General features: G+C 41.3%; 1 protein-coding gene across 5 annotated transcripts in view; it reads left to right on the top strand.

The window, feature by feature from the left end:
* Positions 1–23,758, top strand: part of RBMS3 (RNA binding motif single stranded interacting protein 3) — a 704,809-nt gene that overhangs the window by 250,220 nt on the left and 430,831 nt on the right. The window contains exon 1 of one of the 5 annotated variants that reach the window (XM_063155053.1): positions 11,304–11,803. The exons of 3 other annotated variants lie outside the window; for them this stretch is intronic. In XM_063155053.1, the coding sequence (XP_063011123.1) occupies positions 11,729–11,803 (75 nt within the window). In that variant the 5' untranslated portion in view covers positions 11,304–11,728. Of the gene's footprint in view, positions 1–11,303; positions 11,804–23,758 lie in introns of those variants that run through there. One more of the 5 variants, XM_063155062.1, reaches the window with a different exon arrangement.

Raw genomic sequence — 23,758 nt, forward strand, 5'->3', positions numbered from 1 at the left:
ATGTTCCTAGTACCGTGTCTAAGCAGGAGTCCAGCAGTGAAGGACAGTACATAAAACTAAGGTAAATCAGTACAGTGTCAGATGGAAAGGAGTGAAGGAAATGGTTGATGCCTTGCTCTCAGCCACAACCCTAACTGAATAAAGTATTTAATTGTGTCCCAAAACCTTGTTAATTTGGCTTCCCCTGTTAAAACAATGGGAGAAACGAACTGTAGAATCAGAAAATTTTTACAAAACTGTAAAAACAGAAGCATTAAAAAGATGAGAGTTTGTAACATGGGCCCATGGTCCCAAGCTCAAGAGTTTGTAACATGGTCCCAGCTGTTGAGATAGGAATTATGAGTGTGCAGAGAGGCAACAACCAAATGCACCCCCCACTATCTCCTGGCTGTTGCTCAGTAAGATAATCACTGGCCTCTTCTCATATTCAGTATAAAAATTTGTTTGAAAGGTATCAAGCAAATAGGAAGACTGCAGATGGTGTCTGGAGATTGTTATATATCATTATACAGGCAAAAAACAATGTTAAAAAAACATTAAGGTTGCAAAGTCAAGTGTTCAAAAGGCATAAAATTACAGACTAATGGTTGTCTATGCAGTTATAATGGGCTTCTCTGTGAACACTCGTTATCATTTTATTGTTCATTATAATTATGCCATTACTCATTAACCTTAAATGTGGGATCATATGGAATTTTCCCACTTGTTCTTTTAATTTAATTTATGTGTGAAAAAGGTTTTAGCTTTAAAAAATAAAGGAGCCTGAAAATGCCATCCCATGGCATATTGACAAATGGATTGTCAGCAAGGTTGAAATCTTTCTATTTATCACAGAGACATGGAGAGTCTGGAAGCATTAGATTTTAATAGTCTGTGTGGACCAGTGCTAGAAGGGGCTGGATCTCTTTGGAGCTGGGTGTGGATGATTTTTGTTGACAATGGAGGAGTAGTCAATGTCAGGAATTTGGGAGTTACCGTCAGGATGCAGAGGGAAAAGGGCTGTCCTCGTTTTTGTGTTGTGTGTCTCTGTGCCCTTCTGTTCTCACCCATTTTGGCTCCTCTCATGTCCTGCTTAGCCCTCCCAATCAATTTGGATCGTCTTGTCTACCTGGTTGCCATCACTACTGCTTTTTCATTCTCAATTTTAGTTGATTCTTAACTTCAGGTCGCATTTTCTACAGGTATTTTGAGATCCCTATTTCATTCTTTTCCTCCTCAGACTATAATACTTACTCACCCTGGGGTCCTTTTATAACACTAGTGCCTTGATGTACTGTCTTCACTCCCCCTGTAACCAAGGCACATCCCTCTTTTACTCCTCAGTCTCCTTTTGTGCTCCCTCCTCCACACCTCCTCATCTCAGTGAGTGATGGGCAGCAGCCCAAGAGCCCAGCAGAGACAGTGCAATACCTCCCAGTACTGCTGGAGTTATGTGCCAGCATCTCCTGCTATGCCCCTGCTCTGTGCAGCTCCTGTTCCTGGGAGGAAGGTGCCGTTCCCTGTCTGCAGAGGTCGGTGCAAGCTGGGAGGGAAGCAAATATAGGGGCTTCAGGGAAATGTATGCTGAGGATGCAGGCACTGTGCCTTTTCAAGTTTCTCATGTGGCCACACCTGGAAAGTTTTCACAAAAAGGTAGCAGGTACATCCCTAGTAGAATGAGTCACCCATTTGGGCAAATATCTGGTCCCTCTGCCACATGTTCTAAGGAACTTTGCCTTCCTTCTCGTTCCTTCCAGCCACTATCCAAGAGAAGAAGATAAGCTTGGCTATTTTTCCTTCATTTGGCACCACCTTATTCCAACACAGGTTAAAAAAATGGCATCTCTCTTGGGAAACAGGAAAAGGACAAATGGTTTGACTGAAATTTCTCACCATGAGCTCGAAGGGACGATGTGATCTGCAGGATGGAAATACTTGGCTGCAATGCTAGAGTTCTGACAAACCAGTGTTTCACTCCAATGAATGTCTGAGACCATGGGAAATGTCAAGGCCCCATAGTGACAAAACACTCCTGGCCCTTCTGATAAAACATTCAAGTAATTGACTAGCACAAAGAATTATTTATTGCAAAAATACAATTAAATGAAATAAAGTTATTGTTTAGGGTTTTTTTTTTTTCTCCTACAAGCTCTTAACAGTACAGAAACATCTACCTTTGCTTGGTGGGAATGTACCAAATGACCAAAATGCAAATTATCTGCAAGCTGAATTTGTGTCAGTATTTAATCTAAAAAACTATATCAAAAGATTAATATTTAACTCCTACTCACTTTCAGTGGTTTCTGCTTGTAATTCTTACCCTGCTGTACGAGGTGAGAATTCTTTGGCAAAGATTGCTCTTAAGTTTTTAAGCTGATATATGTCTTGCTGCCACAGGATCCTGAAAAGACAAGCATGGTGAATGTCAGGGGTGTACAACTTGCAGTTGTGAGGAGAAGGGAATCTGTGTTCATCTGTACGTACCAGAAATGTCTTTAAAGCCCTTTATTGAAAAGAAGTCAGTAAGAGGTGAGATTGATTGGATCCTCAATTTGTGAGACCCAATTCTTCCTCTGTTAATGAACTTAATATTCTCACCTTCTACTTTATTTTAACTCTGTCCACAACCCTGCCAAGGCACCTCAGCTGACATGAATTTAGATGTTTATGGCACATTGCTCTCTCTTTCCATCTAGTAGGATGGATTTCCAAGTTAAAAAGAATAGCGCAGCGGTATCTTTTTCCCCCCGTGAATATTTTTGTTCTATATTCAAAGAACTGCAACATAAGTAAGAAAGTGGAGCCTAAAGCATCTGTGGCTGAGGAATAGGGGCAAGAGAAAAAAATAATGGAGAGAGAAATCAAGAAGAAGAAAGTGCTTGTGCTGGCAAGACAGGCAGTTAGGCAGGGACAGAAATAAAGAGGAAACAAAACAGATGAAGGATTACAGAGTGAAAACTATTTGGGAATAGGATGTTGGGAGTGGTAAATAGGCTAGAACAATAGGGATGAACATTTGCTGAATGTGAATAGAAATCACTATAAAGTTTCCACCATTTCCTAATAAAAATACAGTAGCCTTGAGTCCTTGTGCTTTTATTAAAAATTCCAGCTGGAATACATAAAAGAAGGCAGGAAAATTATTCTCAAGTCAGATAACTTTCAGATGAATGAGAATGTAGAGATTTGATGGGATTTTTTGAAGGCAAAAAATATTTGATGAACAAGACTGAAGAAAAGATGCACAAAGGAGGGGAGGAAGCAAAAGAAAAAAGAAATTGTAGAGAAAAAAGAGGGAAGATTTGAGCTATAATTAGCATTTGTCTGTTTGCAGGAAATAAATGATCTCTTACCCAAAGAATTTTTCTGGTACAGCAAAGTGTCAGTCCTAACCCTGTTTTTGTTAGATGTCAGGTATTACTCTCCTTTTTGCTCTGGCAAGTGTACAAGTGCAGGATTAGGAGGTGAAACATTTCTACAGTGTGCTCTGTTCAGAATGGGATTGGTACTGTTTAGTGGACAATGAGCTATACTGCAGCTGACAAAATACAGGTTTCCTGAACCAAATATATTCAGTTCAATGCATTTTCTTTGGTTATGATGGACAGTAATCTAGTGTGACATAAGGTTTCATTTTGCACGGCAGGCTGCATTGGTCCTGTGGTAAATGGAAGCTGTCCATTACAAAAAAATGCCATTATTCCTATAAAAGAGTGAACTGATTTGAAAAACGGAGAATTGGTTCAAGTCTGCAGCTTACCTGCACATGGAACTTTTTACCCAACTCCCAGTACTGTACTTCACCATTTGCTATGCATTCTCTCCCTATCTTGGTGAGACAGAATTTGAGAGGCAGAAATTCCCCCTCTGTTGGGAATCGTTGCACACAATCTTTTGATTCCATATTTAGTGGACACTTACAATGTTTCTTGTAATGCTTTCGGGGAAGCTTTGCATGTTGATAAGAAGGCACTAGCAGTCCTGGTACATGTTTTTATGTGCTTTCCACTTCAGTTCCCGGTTGTTTTTAGGTGAGAAGGAAAAGAATAGCATTTTCTTGTGGCTGAAGATTACAGTTCCTCTCAGCCTGTGATTTTTCTTTATTTATAAAATGCTTTGGACTGAACAGACTCAGAATTACTGTAGGGCTTACTGGCGCAAGCTAAAGTGCAGATTGCTTTTCCCAGTCATGAATTTCAGTTAAAAACAAACAACTGGTGAACACATTTCCCTAGAGACTGATTTAAATAGGGGTATTTCATTTGTATATTTCCTAAATAATGTTTTCCTGCATGTGTAGAGATAAAAGAGTTTTTGCTTAAGATAGTTTTGCTTAAGATAGTTTTGAAAATATGTTAGACACTTTTTTTTAGACTTTGATTTTTCCTTTTTCAGGGGGACTAAGTAGGAAAATATTTATTGCAGTTAAGCCAAGGAAGAATTTTTATGGAAAAATTAAAAATAATTCAAATTTGAACTAAATTAAAAGAAAATTAGGTAATATTTTGAGATTTCATCAAAACCATAAAATTTCCAGAAGCTGTAATGAAAGGTTATTTTTAAATACTTTTGAATGAAATTTTGGACAAAATTGCAAGAGTAGCACCATAACTGTACCATGTTTTACAAGGGGGCCTATTAGGAGATAAAACAGAAATTGTTAGCAAAGGCTCCTTCAGACCTTATTTACAGCCAGCATTAGATAAAGTGTTACTTAGTGGGCAAATTAGCCTGCCAGATATGAAAGAGACAAAAAGAAATGTGTCTTGGCGTGCTGGGGAGGATATAAGTATGGAGAAAGCAGAATCTATTATATTTGATAGCGATGGAATGTCGCCTGAAATGACCCTCCATTCTTTCCTATTGTTAACTTTTTCTCATGGAAAAAAAAAAAAAAAAAAAAAAAAAGGAAAAAAAAAAAAAAAGCCACAGCCAGTGAATTCTCTAATAGCAGCCGTCTGGATGGTAGAACAACAAACTGTTTGCATACATTAATACAGATTTCTGCTGTGTTGTTTTGGTGCCCAACCAAAATTGAGGTTCCCCTGTGGCACTGTAAAAACATAGAGACTGTTCTCACCAGAAAGAGTTCCAGTTGACACTCGTGAGACACAGACAGAGAGGAGGGAGCAGGAGAAGTGGTTTGGCCAAGGTCATGGTATAGGTCAGTTTCATCAGCACCAGCAGGAAAACAGGACCCAGAAGTCTGTGTTTGTGTAAATAGGGGCATTTACCAGCATAATTATTCCCAGGGAAAAATGCCCATATGAGGCATTACGTGGGTATAACTGCTGTTAAGGATGCTGGTGCAATTACATCAGTAAACTTTCCCAGGCAGATGAGCCCCTGCTCATGGGCTTTAAGCACAAAATCCCATTGCAAGGAGACCTTCTGCCAGAGTGTTGTTGGAAAGCTAGCAAGAGGAAGGAAAGAAAAAACAAAACAAAACAGTCCTCACTTCAATTAGAGGAAAAGATAATTCCTTTCAAGTCGAGAGGCTCAGCTCCTGCTGGCCTTTGTTCTTAAGCTTACCCTTGCTGTAATTTCACAGAGTAACTTGAATAATGCCAGTTTGTTCTGTGATTACCCTCAGCTGGAGCACAAAATTAATATCTCACTAAGTAATTCAGTACATGATGGGCGAACATTTATTCAAACATGCCCTAAAAAGCTAGGATTTTCAATGTTTGCTGGAACTCCTTCAGTGACAATTAATTGCCTATGTTCGTATATGTTTATGAGCCTCAGTAAACAGGCAGCATATTTACATCTCCCCATTACCTTCAGAAATAAACTTCCTGAAGAGAAAAAAAAACTCATGTTCCCTGATTACAATCTAATTTTAAGTAAACAAGGGGTGGGGAAAATGACTAGTAAGCAGGACTTTGGAGGGAGGAAGGTGGGAGGTGAAGAATTTTCTCCCTCTGGAACCATACCACATCTAATGCTGGTAGTATTAAGTTAATATGCTGCAAGAGAGAAATGGCCTTGGCTAGTCCTGTTAGTGTTTGGGGGGGGTTGTTTGCCTTTTTATCCTAAGAGTTTAGACTCAAGACCAGATGCAGTATTTACTAACTTGTAATGCGGAGTTGCTGTGGAATATGGCACCTTTGAATGGCATGTCTTCTAACCTGTGCACAATCTTGGCATTTTATGAAATCCCTAAACTACTGCTGTGTGATCCTCTGATATGCTACAGCCAATGTCTCTCTCCCATTTCTTCACATTGCCCTCACTGAAGTTGCACTGCTTTCTGTCCACGTGAATCCCTTCCAGAACTGAAAGTACCAAGCTTTTGCCCCATTGGTCTTATTTGCTGTGTCTTTTGCCATGCAATGAGGGTTTGTGGGGTGACAGGAATCCTCCGTTTTTTGTCATAACTGGGGCATTGCCATTGACTGGTGTTACTTAATCCTCTTCCACATTGCAGGATGAATTAACTCTTGCAAGGTGTTCCTACAGAGATGTGTAGGAAACAGACTGTAGACAAAGACTAAGTATTATTTACTTTGGTTGTATCTATTAACATCTGCAGAAAGACGACATTAGTGCATAATTTCAGTCTGTCTGTACAACTGACTGCTAGTTTCATTGGCTTGTGCTTTTAAGGAATTATATCAGGTGGAAAACACAAACAATTTAGTGAATGTTCATTGTTGTTCACTTTTCATCTAAAATTTTTCACTCTGCTGCTATCCAAAGATTTCCTTTCGGACTGGGTGTTCAGGTAAAAGTATACTAATGGAAATCCCTGAGCCATAATGTAAAGACAGAAGATGATAAAGTGAAAAATAATGAAGTATGATGATAGATGGCAACTCTTTGCTGTTGTCCAAAATCTTATCCATTAACTCTTTCAGATTTACTTTAAGGCCATCTGTAGCTCTGCCTAAATCTAGACTTTGTGCTGTTGTGATGGTTAGTGCTGAAGGGTGGAGAGCAAACCTGATGGGTTTTTTCTTGCAGGCAGGGAAGGGAGGTGTGTGGGCAAAGCCATCTCGAGTGGTGTTTGGTCTCTTATGAAAGAAAAGCACCTGAAAACAGTGGCATCCCCCAACTCAGAGAGGTTCTGTCAATCCCAGACACTTAATGCTGTCATTGTTAAGCTAAGTGGTTTGATCTTCTGTGTCTTTTTCCCCTTCTCCGTGGCTATCACATGCTTTACTGATGGGTGCGCCAGGGTGTGTCCTTTCTTAGAAACTTGGTTAGCTCTCCTTAGGTAAATCAGCTCCATAAATGATCCATTAAATAGTAAAGTTCTGTGTTCATTAATGAAGTTTTAAGGTAGCTGGACTGAGGGAGCTGACAGATCTAAAAACAAAGTCAGTGCTCTTCTTGTAATCCATTGTAAATAAGCTGTCAAGTATCACTATAGTCTCCTTTGTAATAGCTTTAATGAGTAAATAAAGAGAATAAACGTAGAGAGACAGGGTAAAAACTGTAAGCCAAATATAATTGTTCTTCTTTTTTTTTTAACCTATTAGATTGCCTTAGGTGGTGGTATCTCTATTTCTCTAGTCCTGACTTAGAAAATTTTGACATAATTTTGCCAGTTAAAACTTCTAGAATACGCATGGCTGCTTTTCAAGAACAAGGAGCTAGAAAATGTTTGAATTGCTCCCTGACTCTGATATCTGACTTTAGAAGGTTTTATTTGGATAGGTAAGCTTATTTAAAACAAAAAAAAAAGTGTATGGAGAATTGTATTTTATCAAATAAAAGCCTCTGAATTTTCTACTAGGTATCTGCTTTTTTCTTTTAAATCAGTTTTTGTGAATGAAGAAATCTGCTTTCTATGACAGGTAAAAATACATCCAAACATATGTAATTTTTCTGTACTTCAGGCTGCCAGGAAAATGAGTCTCTTCTTTTTTTTTTTTTTTTTTTTTTTTTTTTCCTTCTGTTGGTTAACTTCAGATTTCTTATCCACAGCATTGGTTGTTGCAGGGTTAATATCCTTTGGTGCATGTCTTTGAATGCACTTGGCTGTCAAGTTTACAGATGATGTGCTCCCATTTATCTAATTTCATTTCTAAACTTTCCATTCAAGGGGTCCTTACTGCTCACCTGGCTCTTGAATCTGCCCTCAGGTCAGTGACAGCAGTGGCAGCAGCGCCTTTGCAGATGCTCTGGGATCTGGCTCACTCCCTGGGTTCCCGAGGCTGGGACTGGCTGGGGCTTCATAATCAGCCCTCCCCTAGGAAGAAAAAAAAAGTTGTGAAGTTGCTCACTGTTGCTCACTGGGATCGAACAGCTTGTCTTTTCTTTTGAGGAACATTTATACTTAACACTCGGTAGGCAAACTGCTATTTCAGTTTGCAAGTGGATTCAGTTATTCAAATGCACAGGCCAGAAAATGAAGGGGATTCTATTTAAACAGTGTGCTCCCAAGTCACAGATGATCTTTTTGATGTCTGTATTTTGCAAATGGAAATTTTCCATTTTCCAGCAGTAGCATTTGTTCAGAGGCTGTATGCTATCTAAATCTGCTTTTGTGGCTGTTCATTTGCATTTTTGCTATGGTATATTGCCTCCTGTCTTCTCCCCTTGGCCCCCCACTCATTTATATTGAATTCCTATTTCTGCTGCCTCCACTCTGTCTTGCATCTCTGAAGACTCAATCATGCAAGATGCTGAGCACTCAGGGCAAACAGCAGAGGCTGCTCAGCACCTGGTCAGGATTACAGGTGAAAAGGGAAATCCAAAGCATCTGCATATTGAAGATTTTTGCTGAGAGAGAGCAGATGAAAGGTGGAGCTGTCCCCCACACACATAATAGTCCCACTTCTGTAGCTTCCCACCTTTTCTCAGTTGCGAGAACTGATGGAGCTACTAGCCAGTGCATCTGATGGAAGAAGTGTGTGTAAATCTTGGGTTGAAATTTTATGGCATGATTTGAAATACTCACAGTAGTCAGATGATGTAGAGAAAACAGCCCTTCCCAGATTTAAATTAATGACCACGGAAAACCTTGCATGTTCATGTAGCTTTCTTGGTCAGAATGCAGAGTTTTCTACTTCCTTTAGTATTTATCTTTTATTTCACCCTGTACACATAGGTTCTTTCTTCTCCCAAATCTGGTTACATCCACGTCTACAAGCCAACCGCTTAGCTAGAAAAACTGCGTTAATATCCTGAGGGAAAATTGAGAAGGTGAGGAGAGAAGCACAACAACTTAATTCTGGCAGTTGAAAGAACAATCTGAAAGTTGTCTCGGCTCAAAGTATCACATACAGTCAAGTAATCACTATTCACTTCTGCAGATCCCAACCCTCAAAAAGTCTATTTCGCCCTTAGGGAAAGCCGGGCGGGGGGAAGAAGAAAGTGTAAGCAAGAGTATCATGCACTACAATGAGAGACAGAGTATTTAAAGCTGAGCACTGATACAGACCGTGGGGCTGGGAGGCGGGGATTGCAGGCTTCTCCTCCCATTCTTATCTTTTTTCTAAATTCACTTCTCAGAAGAGAAGATGAATGAAAAAGAGGGACCCTCAGAAGAGAGACTGAATGGTCCTGGCCAGGTTGGAATGATAATACTAAAGATAGGGAATGAAAATATTTTACCCCACCAGGCTCTCCCTCTGAGTCTGTTGGAAACTGGGGCAATGGCAGTGCTCCACAGGCTCGTCCAGGTGTGCAAGAACCTGCCGAATGCCTGCACAGTGCTCTGGGAACAGGGCACTCGTTTCCCAAAAGTTTATCTCCTGCCACAGGAGGCAAATACGTGTGTGAACATGGCATGGTGTTCCCACTGTATGGCAGAGAGCTGGTACCTCAGTACCCACGATTATGAGGGCCTGGTGATGAAAGCACAGTGCATAGGCGGTATTATAAACCTGTGTATGGTTTCCCGCACTGCCCTTTTGGACTGGCTATGGGGCAGTTATGGGAATCCATAACAAAACCCTCTGCTTATGAGAACAGCAAACTGCCAGAGTAAAGCGTGATATTTCCATGTTCCTGTCATGTGCAAGCACGTGCCCACAAACCAAAACACAGCTGGCAAGTCTAATTTTAGCTCTACCAGCCTTGAGAAATGTCCCTTTAAAGACATTCTTTTTATAATTCTTTTTTTTTTTTTTAAGCAATTTGGTTGATAATGCAGCAGCTGACAATCCCACTGCCATACTATGGATGATTTAAATAAAAACAAAAAGAAACTGCTGCCCCACATTTTTTTCCCCAAAAATTTATAAATAGGCAAAACCACTGTAGAAAGGCCTAGCAATCTGATGACATGTTCAAGAAATAAGTTATTATAAAAAAAGAGAAACGCTAGGATTTGTGTACAAGAGGAAACATTTTGTTATTCACGCGCTTTTTCCCCCCTGATGATTTATAGCCGTGTTGTAAAACAGACTCTTCCTTCGAGTCTTTCGGAGAATAAATATTTGGGATGGCGGTGCTGACACAGGTCCTGCACGCCTGGGATCCCTGGCAGGTGTGGGGCTCTCGGCCGGACGCGGGGGCCACACCTGGCCCTCACCTGGGCCCGGGCTGCGGCAGCTGCGTGCGGGGGAGCCGGGCCGGGGGAAACGCAGCCGCGGGTAACTTTTGTGGCACCGTGGTATTTTCACACGTCTGGGGGAAGGCACCCGCACGTCAGGCCGGCCGAATTTCCTCTTTACCCTCTTCCTCCATTTTGTTCCAACTTTAAATAAACCAAGTCTTATATAAGCGGTTTAACAAAGTATGTATTTAGTATGTCTGGCCCGGGGTCGCCTCTCCGCGAAGTGCCGGATGACGGTGCGGAGCGGTTTTCTGAAGGGGGAGGACGGCGACCCGGCTCCGTCACCTTCCCCCTCCCGTTTGTTAAAACACATATATACATATATTTAAAATTAAAACAATAAATGTGAAGCCGCGTTTCGGGGCTGCTCTCCCCGTCCCCCGCCCCGCGGCGTTGGCGTTTCCCGGGTCCCAGGGCCGCTTTCCGGAGCTGCCGGTCCGGCGCGGGCGCGGAGCGGGCGGGGGCGCGGAGGCGGCCGCGCGGCCTGCGCCGACCTCCCGGGGGAGCGGCGCGCCGAGGTCCCTCCCACCGGCGGCGCGGCGCGGAGGGGGTTTGAATGAAAGACAGGACGAGCCCTGAACACCATGTCACTCCGTGAAGGAGGCAGCGGCAACTAGGCTGGGGAAGGCTCTTCCCTCCCCCCCCCTTTTTTTTATTTTCTTTTTTTTTCTTTATTTTTCTTTTCTTTTTATTTTTTCCTTTTTTTTTTTCCTTTTTTTTTTTTTTTTTATTTGGTTGGAAGGGGGGTGGGTGGGGAAGCGAGAGGGGAGGGCTCGAGAGCGGGGCGAGCCGAGGAGAGGACGAGGAGAGCGAGCGAGCAAGCAAGCAAGCAAGGGAGCGAGCGGCTCTGCGGAGATTTGGAGTTGCACTGTCTTCCCGGCTCCTCTCGCAGGACGCTTCCCTCCCGAGCCGGGCAGCGGGCACCGTCGGAGGCACGCTGCTGCCAGCGGGGGAGGCGGGCTGCTCCCCGCGGGCACCCGGGCACGGGGCTTCCCCCCACGCACGCACCCCCGGCCGCACACACCCCTCCGCGCACACACACACGGACACACACGTATATGTTCGTGCGGGCGCGTTTTCGGCTGCGCTGGAAGTAGCGCGCGGTAGACGGCGAGGAAGTCTCGGCAGCCTCCTCTGTCGCCCGCGCTGTCAGGAATAGCGGCGTGAGAGGAAGAAAGGCCCTGGGGCACTACACCCTGCCAACGAGTTCCCCGCACCAGCCAGAAGGACTCCAGCTACATGGGCAAACGCCTGGACCAGCAGCCAATGTACCCTCAGTACACCTACTACTACCCCCACTATCTCCAAACCAAGGTAAGGGCTGGCGGGGCCGGCGCCTGGCGGGGGATGGAGAGCGGAGCCGCGCGAATTGCGGGCTCGCCTCTTCTCTTTGGCGATTTTTCTGTCTCTTTCTCGGGTTTGGTATCACACAGAGCAGAGCTGGTAGGCAGAAAGCAGGCGTGAGAGAGGCAGGAAGGTTACTGTCTGCCCTCCCATTTATTTCTTTATTTCTTTTAATTTATTTTTTTTTTCCCAAGAGCTGCTGGCGTCGGCTAATTCCTTTTATTGTTTGGGGAGAACAGTGCGGTTAACGCTATCGTAACAGCGGGCAGGTAGTGTGTTTGTTGTAGCATGGGATAAAGATTGCTCTGGACAGCATCGGACATAAAACACTTTTGGTGGATTTTCCAGGGATCTCTACGGTTTATTCACAGCTTAAAAGCATTTTGCTGTTAGAAAAGCCGTCTGTGGCAACTCAAACTTTTAATCAGCTGAGGAGGAGATGCTGTGGAGCTCGGATGAGAGCTCGGAGCTGAGGTCGGAGCTAACCGTCTGTAAACCTGGTGGAGTTTGTTTCAATGCATTGCACTGGTTTTAATATTTCATTAAATATTGAGGATGATATGGCTGTACTCTGTTGCATTTAAAAAGGTCTAGAAATAGAGGCTAACTACTTTTGGAGAGAGTATCCAAGCGCGGACGCTTCCGTTTTCTTTCTTCTTTTCTTAATAATTTTTAAAATGCCAGCAGACTGGAAAGCAGGCCGGCCTCTCCCAGAGAGGCTGGGTGAAGTCTATGCTACCTGGCCATGAGTTAGTTAATTAAAGCCTTATTTTTATAAAGCCATTGTATAATAGTCTGCTCTCTGAAAAGATTTCCTGTGACCAAAGGACAGTAACAAAAGAAAGCCCTAAACCGAAAGTTTGCAAACCCTGTCAGGACGCTGTATTTGGAGGGAAGAAAAAGGAAAAAATACACACTCCACGAGGTGAAGTGTGACCTCTCAGCCACAGATTAGCAGTTTCAGTAAATAAACGAGCATCCTTTAGGAGGGAAAAGCCAAGGCAGGGCACACGCACGTGCATATGGTACTGCGTGCAAACATACACAATGTGCTCCTGTGGCAAATTTAACACATGGGACATCTGATGTGTGCAACTGTGTGTGGTGAAGTGCCACAAGGGAGGCTGACTTCTCCACACTTTTGGTTTGAAGCATGTTAATCTGGCTGCGGTTGGCAAAGGATAAGTTATATTCCTTGTTAATAAAAATTACTTTCCCGTTAACGTTTATAGCTTGACTACTGCATTATATAAATTAACTAATTGTAAAAACTGTGATTCAGGCTGGTTGTTGTGATGACACCAGAAGCACTCAGTATGATTACAGCCTTGTAATTCATGGCAGGGTTACCTCTCACTTCTTTGCTCTGCTGTTTCCTTCACTGCATCGTGCAGATATTTTTTCAGTATGAAATTCATCCTTTTTTAAATTTTGTATTTTGGCGTGAAATTTATCATTTCTCCACCCCTTCCTTTCAAGGTCAATCCAAATAGCATTTTACCTTTGTGACCATTTAGTGTGTAATGTTGCTGTTGCAGCAGCAGCCCGTCACTAGCTTGACTGCAATATTGCCTATAGCTTTAACTGTTTGGGGGATTGGGGGACGCAGGCTGATGCTATTCCTCAAAACCTGGCAAACCAAGGACATGAAACAATTGATGGTGTTTTTTTGAAAGAACAATAGCCTCGAGTATTGGAGGAGAAATATTGGACATTCCATCCCTTTTACTCACGTAGCTTATATTTTGCCAGTTGTCCTTTTTCTTTCTTTTTTCTTCATTTTTTTGACTTTGTAAAATAAGCTTTTTTTGTGGAAATTAGCCTTATATTTGGGCTTAAAGTAGAAAAATAGCTTTTCTGTACCATGACTTTTTTTTTAACCCTTTGCTTTAAAAAACAACTTAAATGCATTTTTATAGCCGGTATAACAAATTATCAACCCCGTGAAAAGTCATGTGCATCAGTCTTGGCACACTTGCACTATTACAGTAAGGACAGGTAAAATTTCAAATTGGTGATACGTTTTATATGCCTTTAGTTTTTTTCCTTTTCCTTGGTCCACAGTCAAGGGCGTACATAAACTCTAAATAATAAACACACATACACGTGCGTGTATACATATATATATATATTTGTGTGTGTATGCACAGATGCAAGTATTTCTCTTCTATAGACTATAAGACTTTAAAGTAGTGCAGACAGGCAGCATCTGGATTTTGTTACCTTTAAGCTAGCCATCAGCTTCTGGGACGTTTTAAAGCAGTTAGATCCATTGTATGTCTAAAGCTAATAGTCGGGTAATCAAATAATTTTGTGGTGGAGAGCCGTATCTTTTATCATCCCTATTGGAGCAACACATATAAATAAACCTTTGTATGATTCCAGCCGGCCTGAGAACTTCAGCTTCTTATTTTCCAAAAACTGTTTTTTGTACCAAGCATGGTAGGATTCAGCTCTACAGAAAGAATGTGTTTTTATGCTCATAGTCATGCATGCTGGGGCTGGGGGGGTGTACATTCATTTGTAATTAAGGAGGAAATTCTAGGCTTTCTTATGGCATGGTACAGCTTCTGAAATTCAGAGTGGCAGCGTGTTCAACAGGCAAAGTTTGGGAATTCACGTTCCCCAGCGTGTTTGGGTGAAGTGCTGCTTTTCTTTGCTTGTTTGGTGAAGTTGCCTTGGCTCTCCGTTGAGAAGTACCGCATTACTGTACATCACGTCCCTCTCACGGGGGAGCTCGGAGCTGCGCAGGATTCCAGCCTACAGACTCTGTGTGTGTGTGTGTCTTCTAACGTGGCTAGCACGTTGTTGTGCAGAAGGGGTGTAAATGAATAGCTATATGGGTAATGGGGTTATAAATAGAAAAAATGGATTCCATATGTTTGTCTGATTCCTTTAACTTTTTAGAGTTTTGTGGCCATTTGTGGAACACAAAGCATGCACTCGTTCCATTTATTTGTGCTCCTTCATTATCAAATGCCACCACTGAAGCTAAAACTTTAATTTCAGGTTTAGGAAAAGCCATTGTCATCCAAAAAAGAGAAGAAGGGGAGGGTGCCAGTCCTTATGAGACAATTGCAAGGAATTTAATATGTCTCTTAAGGACAAGCACTGACTTTGAGGCACGACATAACCTTATTTCTGTTTTTGTGTGACGCTGTCTGACAACTTCAGTTTGCACATACAGTTTTGGAACTTTTTTAGGCAGATGCTGAGAGTGTGGCAAGAGTCCAATTGTCCTAGGAGTGGAGTTTATTTCAAAGTGTTTCTGATTACTGCTGTAAGCGAAGCATAGTCTTGTGTTCTTGTTGCAAAAAATATTGCAGGGAAGTGGTTCAGCTCATGTATATCTGATGAGAATCTGTGGTACTTTTTCATTTTATTTTGAGACGTTAAGAGAATTTCCTTAGCTGCATCCTTGCTGATAGTGTAACAACTGGTTTAGAGGAGTATGTTGCAAATTGTCACGTAGAATGTTAATGATGCCAAATCTTGCGTTATGGTCTGAATTTCTTTCTTTTGTTTCTTGCTTGCCAAAGCAAATTCTTTTCTCTTTGCCATTTAGCACAGAAGAAAACAAAAATAAGCACTATGAAATATCATGTAATGAGAAAAAGGGGAGAAAAATACTAACTCTGAATATATTTGAAGAGTCTCCTTGATTTAGTAGGTGATGTGTTTTATCTTTGTCCTCTGCAGCTTATGATTAGACCTCTTGCTGGGGTCAGCTTTCTTTGCAAACAGGCTAGTGAAAAAACCTGAATCACTTGGGTAGAAAGGAGGAGGTGCCACAGTTACCTGTCGACAGGAATTGTTGGGTTTATGATCTCTCTACCTGCACTCAGGGTAGAAATATGCCAGTTAAGCAGCTATTTCCGTGCAGTTTGCTTTCATGCATTCTCCAGATATTTCCTACTTATTAGTCATGGTTTGGGTCTGGTAATTTAACTCTCATAGTGTTGACTCTGTAACCCAGTCAGATGGCAGAAACACCCCAAAACAAGAGGCAGTGTTTACAGTACCTACTGTACCTCTTCATCTCTGTATGCCTGATGCATGCGTGTACATGAGCAAAAGGAACAAGTGTGATTTCCCAACACCTGCCTGAATCAAATCTCATCTCTGTGGCTGTGAGAGGGATGCAGACTAACCTGCAAGCAAGAGGGCTTAATGAGCTTGTTCCTGAAATGACAGATCCATGCCCCAGCTGAGTGAAAAACAATTCGAGAGTTCCAACAGGTGTACTCAGAAGAGATTAAGTTTGATATAGTGATTTTATGGGTACACACTTAGGTGTGTGTTATATCTCCTTTTTTACATTTTTTTAGGACATCTTTTGGTGTGAGGGAATTGAGGACTTCCTTCGATTGTGTGGCATGAACATACCTTCCTCCTTGCTCCATCAGGCTCTTTCAGAAAGTGTGCATTTGGAATTGGTGCAAAGCTCTTGCCTCTCTTCACCTCTTACCTACCAATCCTGTGCTCTTTAGCCACTCACGTTTCTGTTTAGTGGGTTTACGGCATTCCCCACTTTTGGCCATCTGGCCATACAGAAGGCCTTGAAGAAAGCGTTCCAGATACGGAGATGCCTGACAGGGCTTCTCTGGCTGGTAGTGTTCAGATTGTGTTTGGTGCCTGGTGTGAAGCAGGGGTCAGGTGTAAGGAGTAATTCATCAACCACACACTGATTTCAGGCTGCATTTCCAACCATCTGCAGCTTGGATCGCTGCCAGAGCTCAAAAGTCTAGCTGGAGCCCATGTGATCATGCCAAAGTAAAGGCAAACACTTGCAAATAGAGAAATGCATTTCTAGGAATGAAGTTTGTTCGCACTTAGCCCGGTTTGATTCAGTATGGCACAGCATGTTTTAAATGCCTCAGAGAGATGCCCAAAAGGAACACAAATTCATTTAAATGCCATTTAAAAGTATTTCAGCCTGGCTATGATTTTGATGGTAATATTAATATCTAGCTCTAGTATTTGCCAATTGGCTTAAGCAATAAGGAAGATAAAAGTGTTCCTCTGGAAAATGAAGGAATATATGAACTCATTTGCTTTCCATTTCTCCTTGCATTCCTGGATAAAAATACTTTTGTTGTTTTAAGGGACACGATGATATGTATTGTTAAAATGGTGTTAAATTTCTTGATTGATCTTCCTTTCATATGTTGCCTCAATGGAAGTTTGTTTAAATTAAAAACTAACCAATTCACAAATACCCACAAATGAAAGCACCAAATAAAAAAGAGGAAAAAACCAAACCAACAAACAAAAATCCCCAGACCAAACCTGTGGAAAAAGAACATTGAGATTTTTACTACTTCACTTACATATTATGATATTCTATGACTATTTATTTTGCAACAAGATATTTTATTTCTGTAATAAAAGATGGAAGCTGCAAGTATTTGCCAGATGAGGCTACAAAGATCTTGCTGTGGCGAGTGTGTTAATAGTTATAATTTAGAATGCCTTTTACAAGGTGCCCTTTCAAAATAAAGTGCAGTGGTTCAGAAATGAACTGGTTTGGTTTTTAATGCATGAAGTCCTTTCTAAGAAAGCATGATGGTATGCTTGCACTTTAATTCAAGTATCTTGGTAAAAATCATCAGACTGTCAGTTCTTAAATTTCCATGAATTAAAAAACAGATAAGAAAGGCTGCATTTCAAGTAGGATGTCTGAGTTCATTTCAGGTCTTGCTGTGAGTAGTCTGTATAGTATTCCCTTTGCATGTAATTGCAAGCAGTGTTTTCAAATTAAATTTAATTTTCATTTATTTATTTATTTATTTAGGGGTGGGAAGTAAATTTTCCACTATCTGTACTCCAGGCAGGGACTGATTTTGCTTGCAAACAATGACATACTGGACTGTCCAGGAAGAGGACCAGACTTTTTAAAAACACAAATAGTCTAATTGTATTTTTTTTCCTTGAAGAAAAGAATTTTAGTGCTAGAAATTTTATGTAGAGGAAAATAGTTAATATGGCTCAAGAATTTGCTTCTAGTGCTGCATTAAAATTGTGTTTTGTAACAGTCTCATCAGCTACAGCTGTATGTGATTAAATAGTGTAATATCAAAAGCATGTGTGAATAAGAGCTTTTATGATATAGTTGTTCCATACCAAAGACTGCAGATGGGCAGAGAAGGGAGGCAGAGAACAGTGATTTACTCAGATATTGTCAGAGCCTATACTCCGAGTATTCCTGTTTGCAATTGCTTTCCCACTCATATGGGCAAGATCGAGTAACAAAGGGAAGGTTAGAAGTAAAGAGTTTTACAAAGAGACCTAGTCTAAACAAGCAGGTATCAGCCCAAGGATGGTGTCTACTGATGCAGAATGATCTACCAATATTTTAAGTAGAGGATTAACAGTAATATTATTGAATAGAAGTTATAGTGAGAGGGATCTGTTCTGCTACCTTTGAAAAATCAATGAAAAAGATTCAGTTGTGTTCAGCAAGACAGAATCAGGCCCACAAAGCACATACCTATCACCATGGCAAAACCAGGACAGCTGAACAATATGCAGGTTAAGAAAAAAACCAAACAACCAAACAACAGTCACAAAAGAAATAAAAACAGTAAATCAAAATGATCCTACTTTGTGCAAGGGGCTGAGGACGTAGCTCATCTGATACTTAAAATCATTTTGTGTTTGCTGTGGCTGTTATTTCTATTTAACATTATTTCTCGTGATTTATAATTTTAGAGAATGAGCAGCATAAACCAGATGCTTTGTCTTTCTGTCGGTTTCTCTGTCTGTCAGTTCAGATACAATTTATACAGAGGGGAAGTCTAATTGCCATAGGAGATGTGTCACATGGAGCCCAGTGCCTATAATGAAGATTAACAATTTCAGTAAGAGGCTAAGTGCACTTAATCCACAAAAAAGTATCAGAGAACTGTTTTTGCTTTTAGTTATGTAATTCTTAAGACAAAAATACTGTAGCCTCTTTGAAATTTGAAACAAGTCAGTTTTCTGTGTTGGTCTTTTCTGAAGATACAGTGTTTCTAAATGGAGAATATAAGCAGAGGTTGCTTGTCCTATCTGTAGCTGATTGGAAGTTCCTGTTGAATTCCTCATACTGTTTTTTTATATTTTGTTGGTTTATAGCAAAGTCCAAACTGGAAGTTTTTTATTAGCTGAAAGACTTCAGGTCTGACATTGTCAAATAAGAGAAAGAGGTTATTTTCCCTGCTTTTTTGTATGGAAAGACTTTTTTTCTCCCCCCTTCCTTCCTTCTTTCTTTCTTTCTTATTTGTCTTGTTTGTTTTTGGGCTTGCTTGCAACCATGGTGGAAATAAATTGCTTATTTGTTGTAAAGTTAACTTCAGTATCAAATGTGATAGTTTATTAAAAAGTAAATATTTACATTTTTAAGTGCTTCATTTGTGGTATATTTATGCAGATGAAATTGTTTGGACAGATTTTCTATGAGGGTTCCTCTGTTATTTGTATTGACTTCATTCAGATACAAATGAATGAAATAAACCACCTGACGTATATAGATCATAGTAGAAGCCAGAAGACACATAAGATTGCATGTTTACAATGTAAAGCACTCTGATATTTTGTTCCTTGTTGGTGTCTTCCTGACACATGTTTTATGGTTAGTACCATGTGGTTGTTGATGATTTATGTGCTGTCATGTTGTGGAAGTGATGTCACTCCTGTGTGATTCAAATTCATTCAAGAAGATAAGTTGTTGAACAGATTTGTGTTCTCCCCTCCCCAAGTATAAATCAACCAGCTTTTTTTTTTTTTATTCTGTGAGTTTGCATTCATAGATTTAATCCTGAAGCTGTGCTTAAATACTCTGCTGCAGAACGTGGCATAGTAGAGAGGGCAAGTCTTACTGGTGAACCAACATGGTATTGTTGATTTAACTGATTTCTCATTTGGCTTCTGTTCCACTCCCTTCCCCACCCACTTTCACAGCCCTTCCTCTGCCCAGCTATATTTAGAGAGCAGCCAGGCTGAGCCATTCAGAGTTCAGCCTGGATGCTGTGCAGGAGCCTGACCTTTCCTCCTGCCGGTGGGAGACGGCAGAGCTGGATCTGCCATCAAGTCTCGCTCGTGTGTCTTGCCTGTGAGAGACTCTGGTTATTTGGAACAACATCTGATGCAGTCTGGTTGTCTTCCCTGTTGAGAATCTGGCCACATTTGTGCCAGGGTTATGGGAGGGTGAAAGGCAGCCCGAAGATGCAGTGGATAGGGCAGAGAGCTGGTTTGGATGTGCAGTCCCAGAGCTGGCAAAACCTTGCAGAGCTGCATTGGTGACTTGTAAGATGAAGGGACATTAGGGAACTTCAGATGGAGGCATTTCACCAGAGGATGAAATAAGGGAGCCTGGTGTACCGCTACATCACAAAAGGTTTTTAAAGCTAGGTATCCATAGTTACAACAGGAGAGTTAAAATCTGGATTTCAGGGACTCACCTGGTGTAATGTCCTCCTTCCCTTTAAAGAAGAAAGTGTTTGGCAGTTCTTAAAGCTGGAATGATGTGCCTGTGTGAATTCCCCGATGCTCAGAGAGCTGCCTGTTTAAAGTTTGCTCTATTTTCCCCTCTTGCTCTAATTTTTCTGTGGAAAAAAATGGCATTGCAATTCTTAGCCATATAAGGGACTTGTTAGTTTCTTTATGTGGTTGGGAATTATTTCTTCTTTTGGTCTTCAAAGGCTGTTGCTGCTGAGTATGCTTTAAAGGGAAGGAACTACTTGCTCAGACAAAGGCACAATCCTTATTTCTTCTCTTTCTCACTTCTCTCTGACCTTTTATTGGGGACATGCATATAAATAAATTCTGCTTCTGGAGTTGTGCAAGTTGATGGATACTCTTACAAAGAGAGAAGCATAATGGGAAATGCAGTCTTCATTTCTGTTCTCTCATTTTGTAGTGATGAATTTGGTTTGGTGCCAGTTAGTAAGTACATGACCTTTTCCCTACATCTTTTGATTCACGACAGGGAGTGTCAGAGCCGTGTTAGTGATCTCTTGTTACAGCTTTTAACAAACTATGAAATATTAAAAATGAATTAGGTCACTTGGAGCTCGGCTAATATGTCAGTGATGCAGGGGGGTGATTTCATATTAACGAGGCGTAACACACAGCTTAAAATACAAAATTCAAATTTTTGTGAACACGGACAGCAGGGACATATCGCTTTTAAGTCAGGCCATTTTTATCTTGAAAATGTAATCCTGTAAAGACAAACCAAACAAGATATTTTGCAAAGATGGTGTTATCGGCCACATTCATTTAGTGTTCATTCCAGAAAATTGTATCAGCCTCAGCCTAATTGGAGCTAAGTTTTACAGTGTATTTACTTTAAGATCAGAACTGCCGACAAGATTTCTTTTAGTATCAGCTGAGATGTGTCTACACAGCTGTCGATGTTCTGCTTAGCTGCTATGCACAACCTGATAATCTGCCACATGTAACTGAACAGTGCAATATACACTCGTTTTGTGTGCAAATGACACTTCTGGAATTGTTTAGTGCAAGGGAGACTGGTGATAAAAATGTGCTGTGAACAGTACAATAGATAAGGTAAAAAATAGGACTGATATCTCTCAAAAAAGCCTCTGCCTGGTTTTTGCATTCATGAAAACTACCTTTAATACCACTCTATACTTGCAAGACATCAGAAAAAAGTCAGAGGCACTGCCGTCCTTCAGATGTTTGACAAAGCATGCAGCAGGACTTGGTAAGTTGAAAGCTTTACCTAGGCTGTGTTAAGATGACGTTTACTGTGTCAATGTGGAGCTGCACTAAGTGTACTGTTAAACAATCCTTCATGAAAACAAGCACAAAGCAGACATATTGCTGTGGCCTTTAGCAAAGCAGCTGGGAACTTTCTGCCTGGGGGAGCATCGCACTCGTTGCGTTTCATGTTTGTGCTCTTTGTGTCTCTTTGGAGCTTTTGCCTCCTAAAGAAACACATGGGTTGGTCCAAATATTTCCATGTCCTTCTTAATGTTGCTTTTACTGTGTGTGTCAGCTGGTGGTGCAAGATGGGATAATAATAAAGCTGGCTGATGAATGGTGACTCCACGATGACAGTAATAGTACATGCTGATCAATGATGTGACTGCCATTGCCTCACCGATACAGGTGTGCAATGCACTGAGTTGTCTTGAATTTTGAGATTATGGATATAATTCCTGTCTCTAGGAACAGCTGTGAGAAAGATGCAGACTCCTGGCCCACCAGGAAATACTTGTTATCTGTGTGATTTAGAAGCCTTGCCGGCCACTCAGTTTCTGCTTTATATCTCTGCCATTTTATGAAATCACTGTAATTGTATACAGTTGTCCCTGTGCAACATGCAATTTCCTCTAGTTTGAAAAGCTTTCAGCTTAAGATTGTCTAAACTTAATAGCATAAACATTAATTTACTGTGTTAGATGGGTTATTGGGTGTTTTTAGCATGCATAAGTCTGGCAGTAATTGTGCTGGACAGAAAAAATAAGTTTTGTTTCCTTCACTGTCTGCCCTGCTTTGACTTAAATGGATCCCTGGTGATGGTAATATTTAGCATGTAGCAGTCATTTCAATTTTCAGTGGGCTGTATAAACATTAACTAATCTTCAGAGCCCATTCTGAGAGGTGCCTTAAACACCTTATTTGCTCATGCAATGGCTGCATGCAATTAATGACCTCAGAAGCCTGTACTGGATTATCAAGAGTTGGGGAATAGACTTGTGTAGCATCCACACCTTCTCTCTCTGGGCAGAATCTGGAGGTGGGGAATGCTGTTGCTGCTTTATGAGAAAATATGGTGCATGAGTAGTCTAAGAGTGAAGAAAAAGCTAGAAAAAATAATGGGAAAGAATTTTTAGGAGGGGACATGTTCATCTATAGTTATCCCAAAGTGTTGAGTGCCCACAGCTTTTGCTGACGGAGTTCTCAAAGACATTTGACACTAAGCCCAATGTGACTCACGGAATTGCAGGGCACTTTGCAAGACCACTTACCTGAGGCTAGTGGCTGAACCTGCCTGCTGGTTCAACATTTCACCTTCCTCTTGAGCCTTCCTTGTGCCAAGGAAGAGGACAAATGGAGCAGGGTGAGAGGATGGACTTTCTGGAGGAGAGGAAATCCCTGTTGTGTCCCCTGTGTTGGGGAAGGAGGTTGACTGCAGTCCTGCTAAGGTGGCTGAAAAAGATCTTTGTGGTGTTTGGGCAGTGCTGTGAGGGGCAGATCAGGGCCCAGCTTGCAGTGTTATAGAAATTTGAACAGTGCTTGGCCCAAAAGTTTCCAGGAGACAAAAACTTAGCAGACACCTGGACAAGGATGCAAAGGACTTCCTCATTCTTCCAAAGAGAAGAGAAAAAGGCTTTCAAACAGTGCATGTGCACAGCCCCCAGTCCCACTGGCCCTTGCCAGCTTTGTCAGGCACTGATGGAAAGGTTATAGAAAAACAACTGTCACAATTCCACCAACATTGTGTAAGGAAATTGGTCTGTGTTTGAGTCCTTCAGGTTAATATTTCAAATCTCCAGCACCCTGTTAGTCACCAAGGCAATAGCAAAGAAGTTATTTATGGGTGGGTGTTAGCTAAGTAGTAGTTGATAGGTACAGAACTGTCTCATCCAACTGGCTTTGGTTTTTTCATGGCTGATGTCGTGTGCCTTGCCAGGACTTATTTTAGATTTTCTGTTGTCATTACTCTTTTTATTCCTCTCACCTTGGCTTGTAACAGTATCATATTTGCTTCCCTCTCTGTTTTGTTGGAAATAGTTGCATTTTTAAAAATCACAGCCTGTTTAGCTCAAAGGTACTTCATGGATGGGAGAGAAATGATGATATTCTTGGTGCTGATAACTTCTTGTGTCCCAAGGGTTTTGTTTTAAATATGTGAAAACACTACAAACAAGCGTTGATTATTGGTGTTTTAAAACTGAACAAGGAACTGTGCCA

This window comes from Melospiza melodia, chromosome 1, assembly GCF_035770615.1.
Source record: "Melospiza melodia melodia isolate bMelMel2 chromosome 1, bMelMel2.pri, whole genome shotgun sequence".
NCBI classification, from domain to species: domain Eukaryota; kingdom Metazoa; phylum Chordata; class Aves; order Passeriformes; family Passerellidae; genus Melospiza; species Melospiza melodia.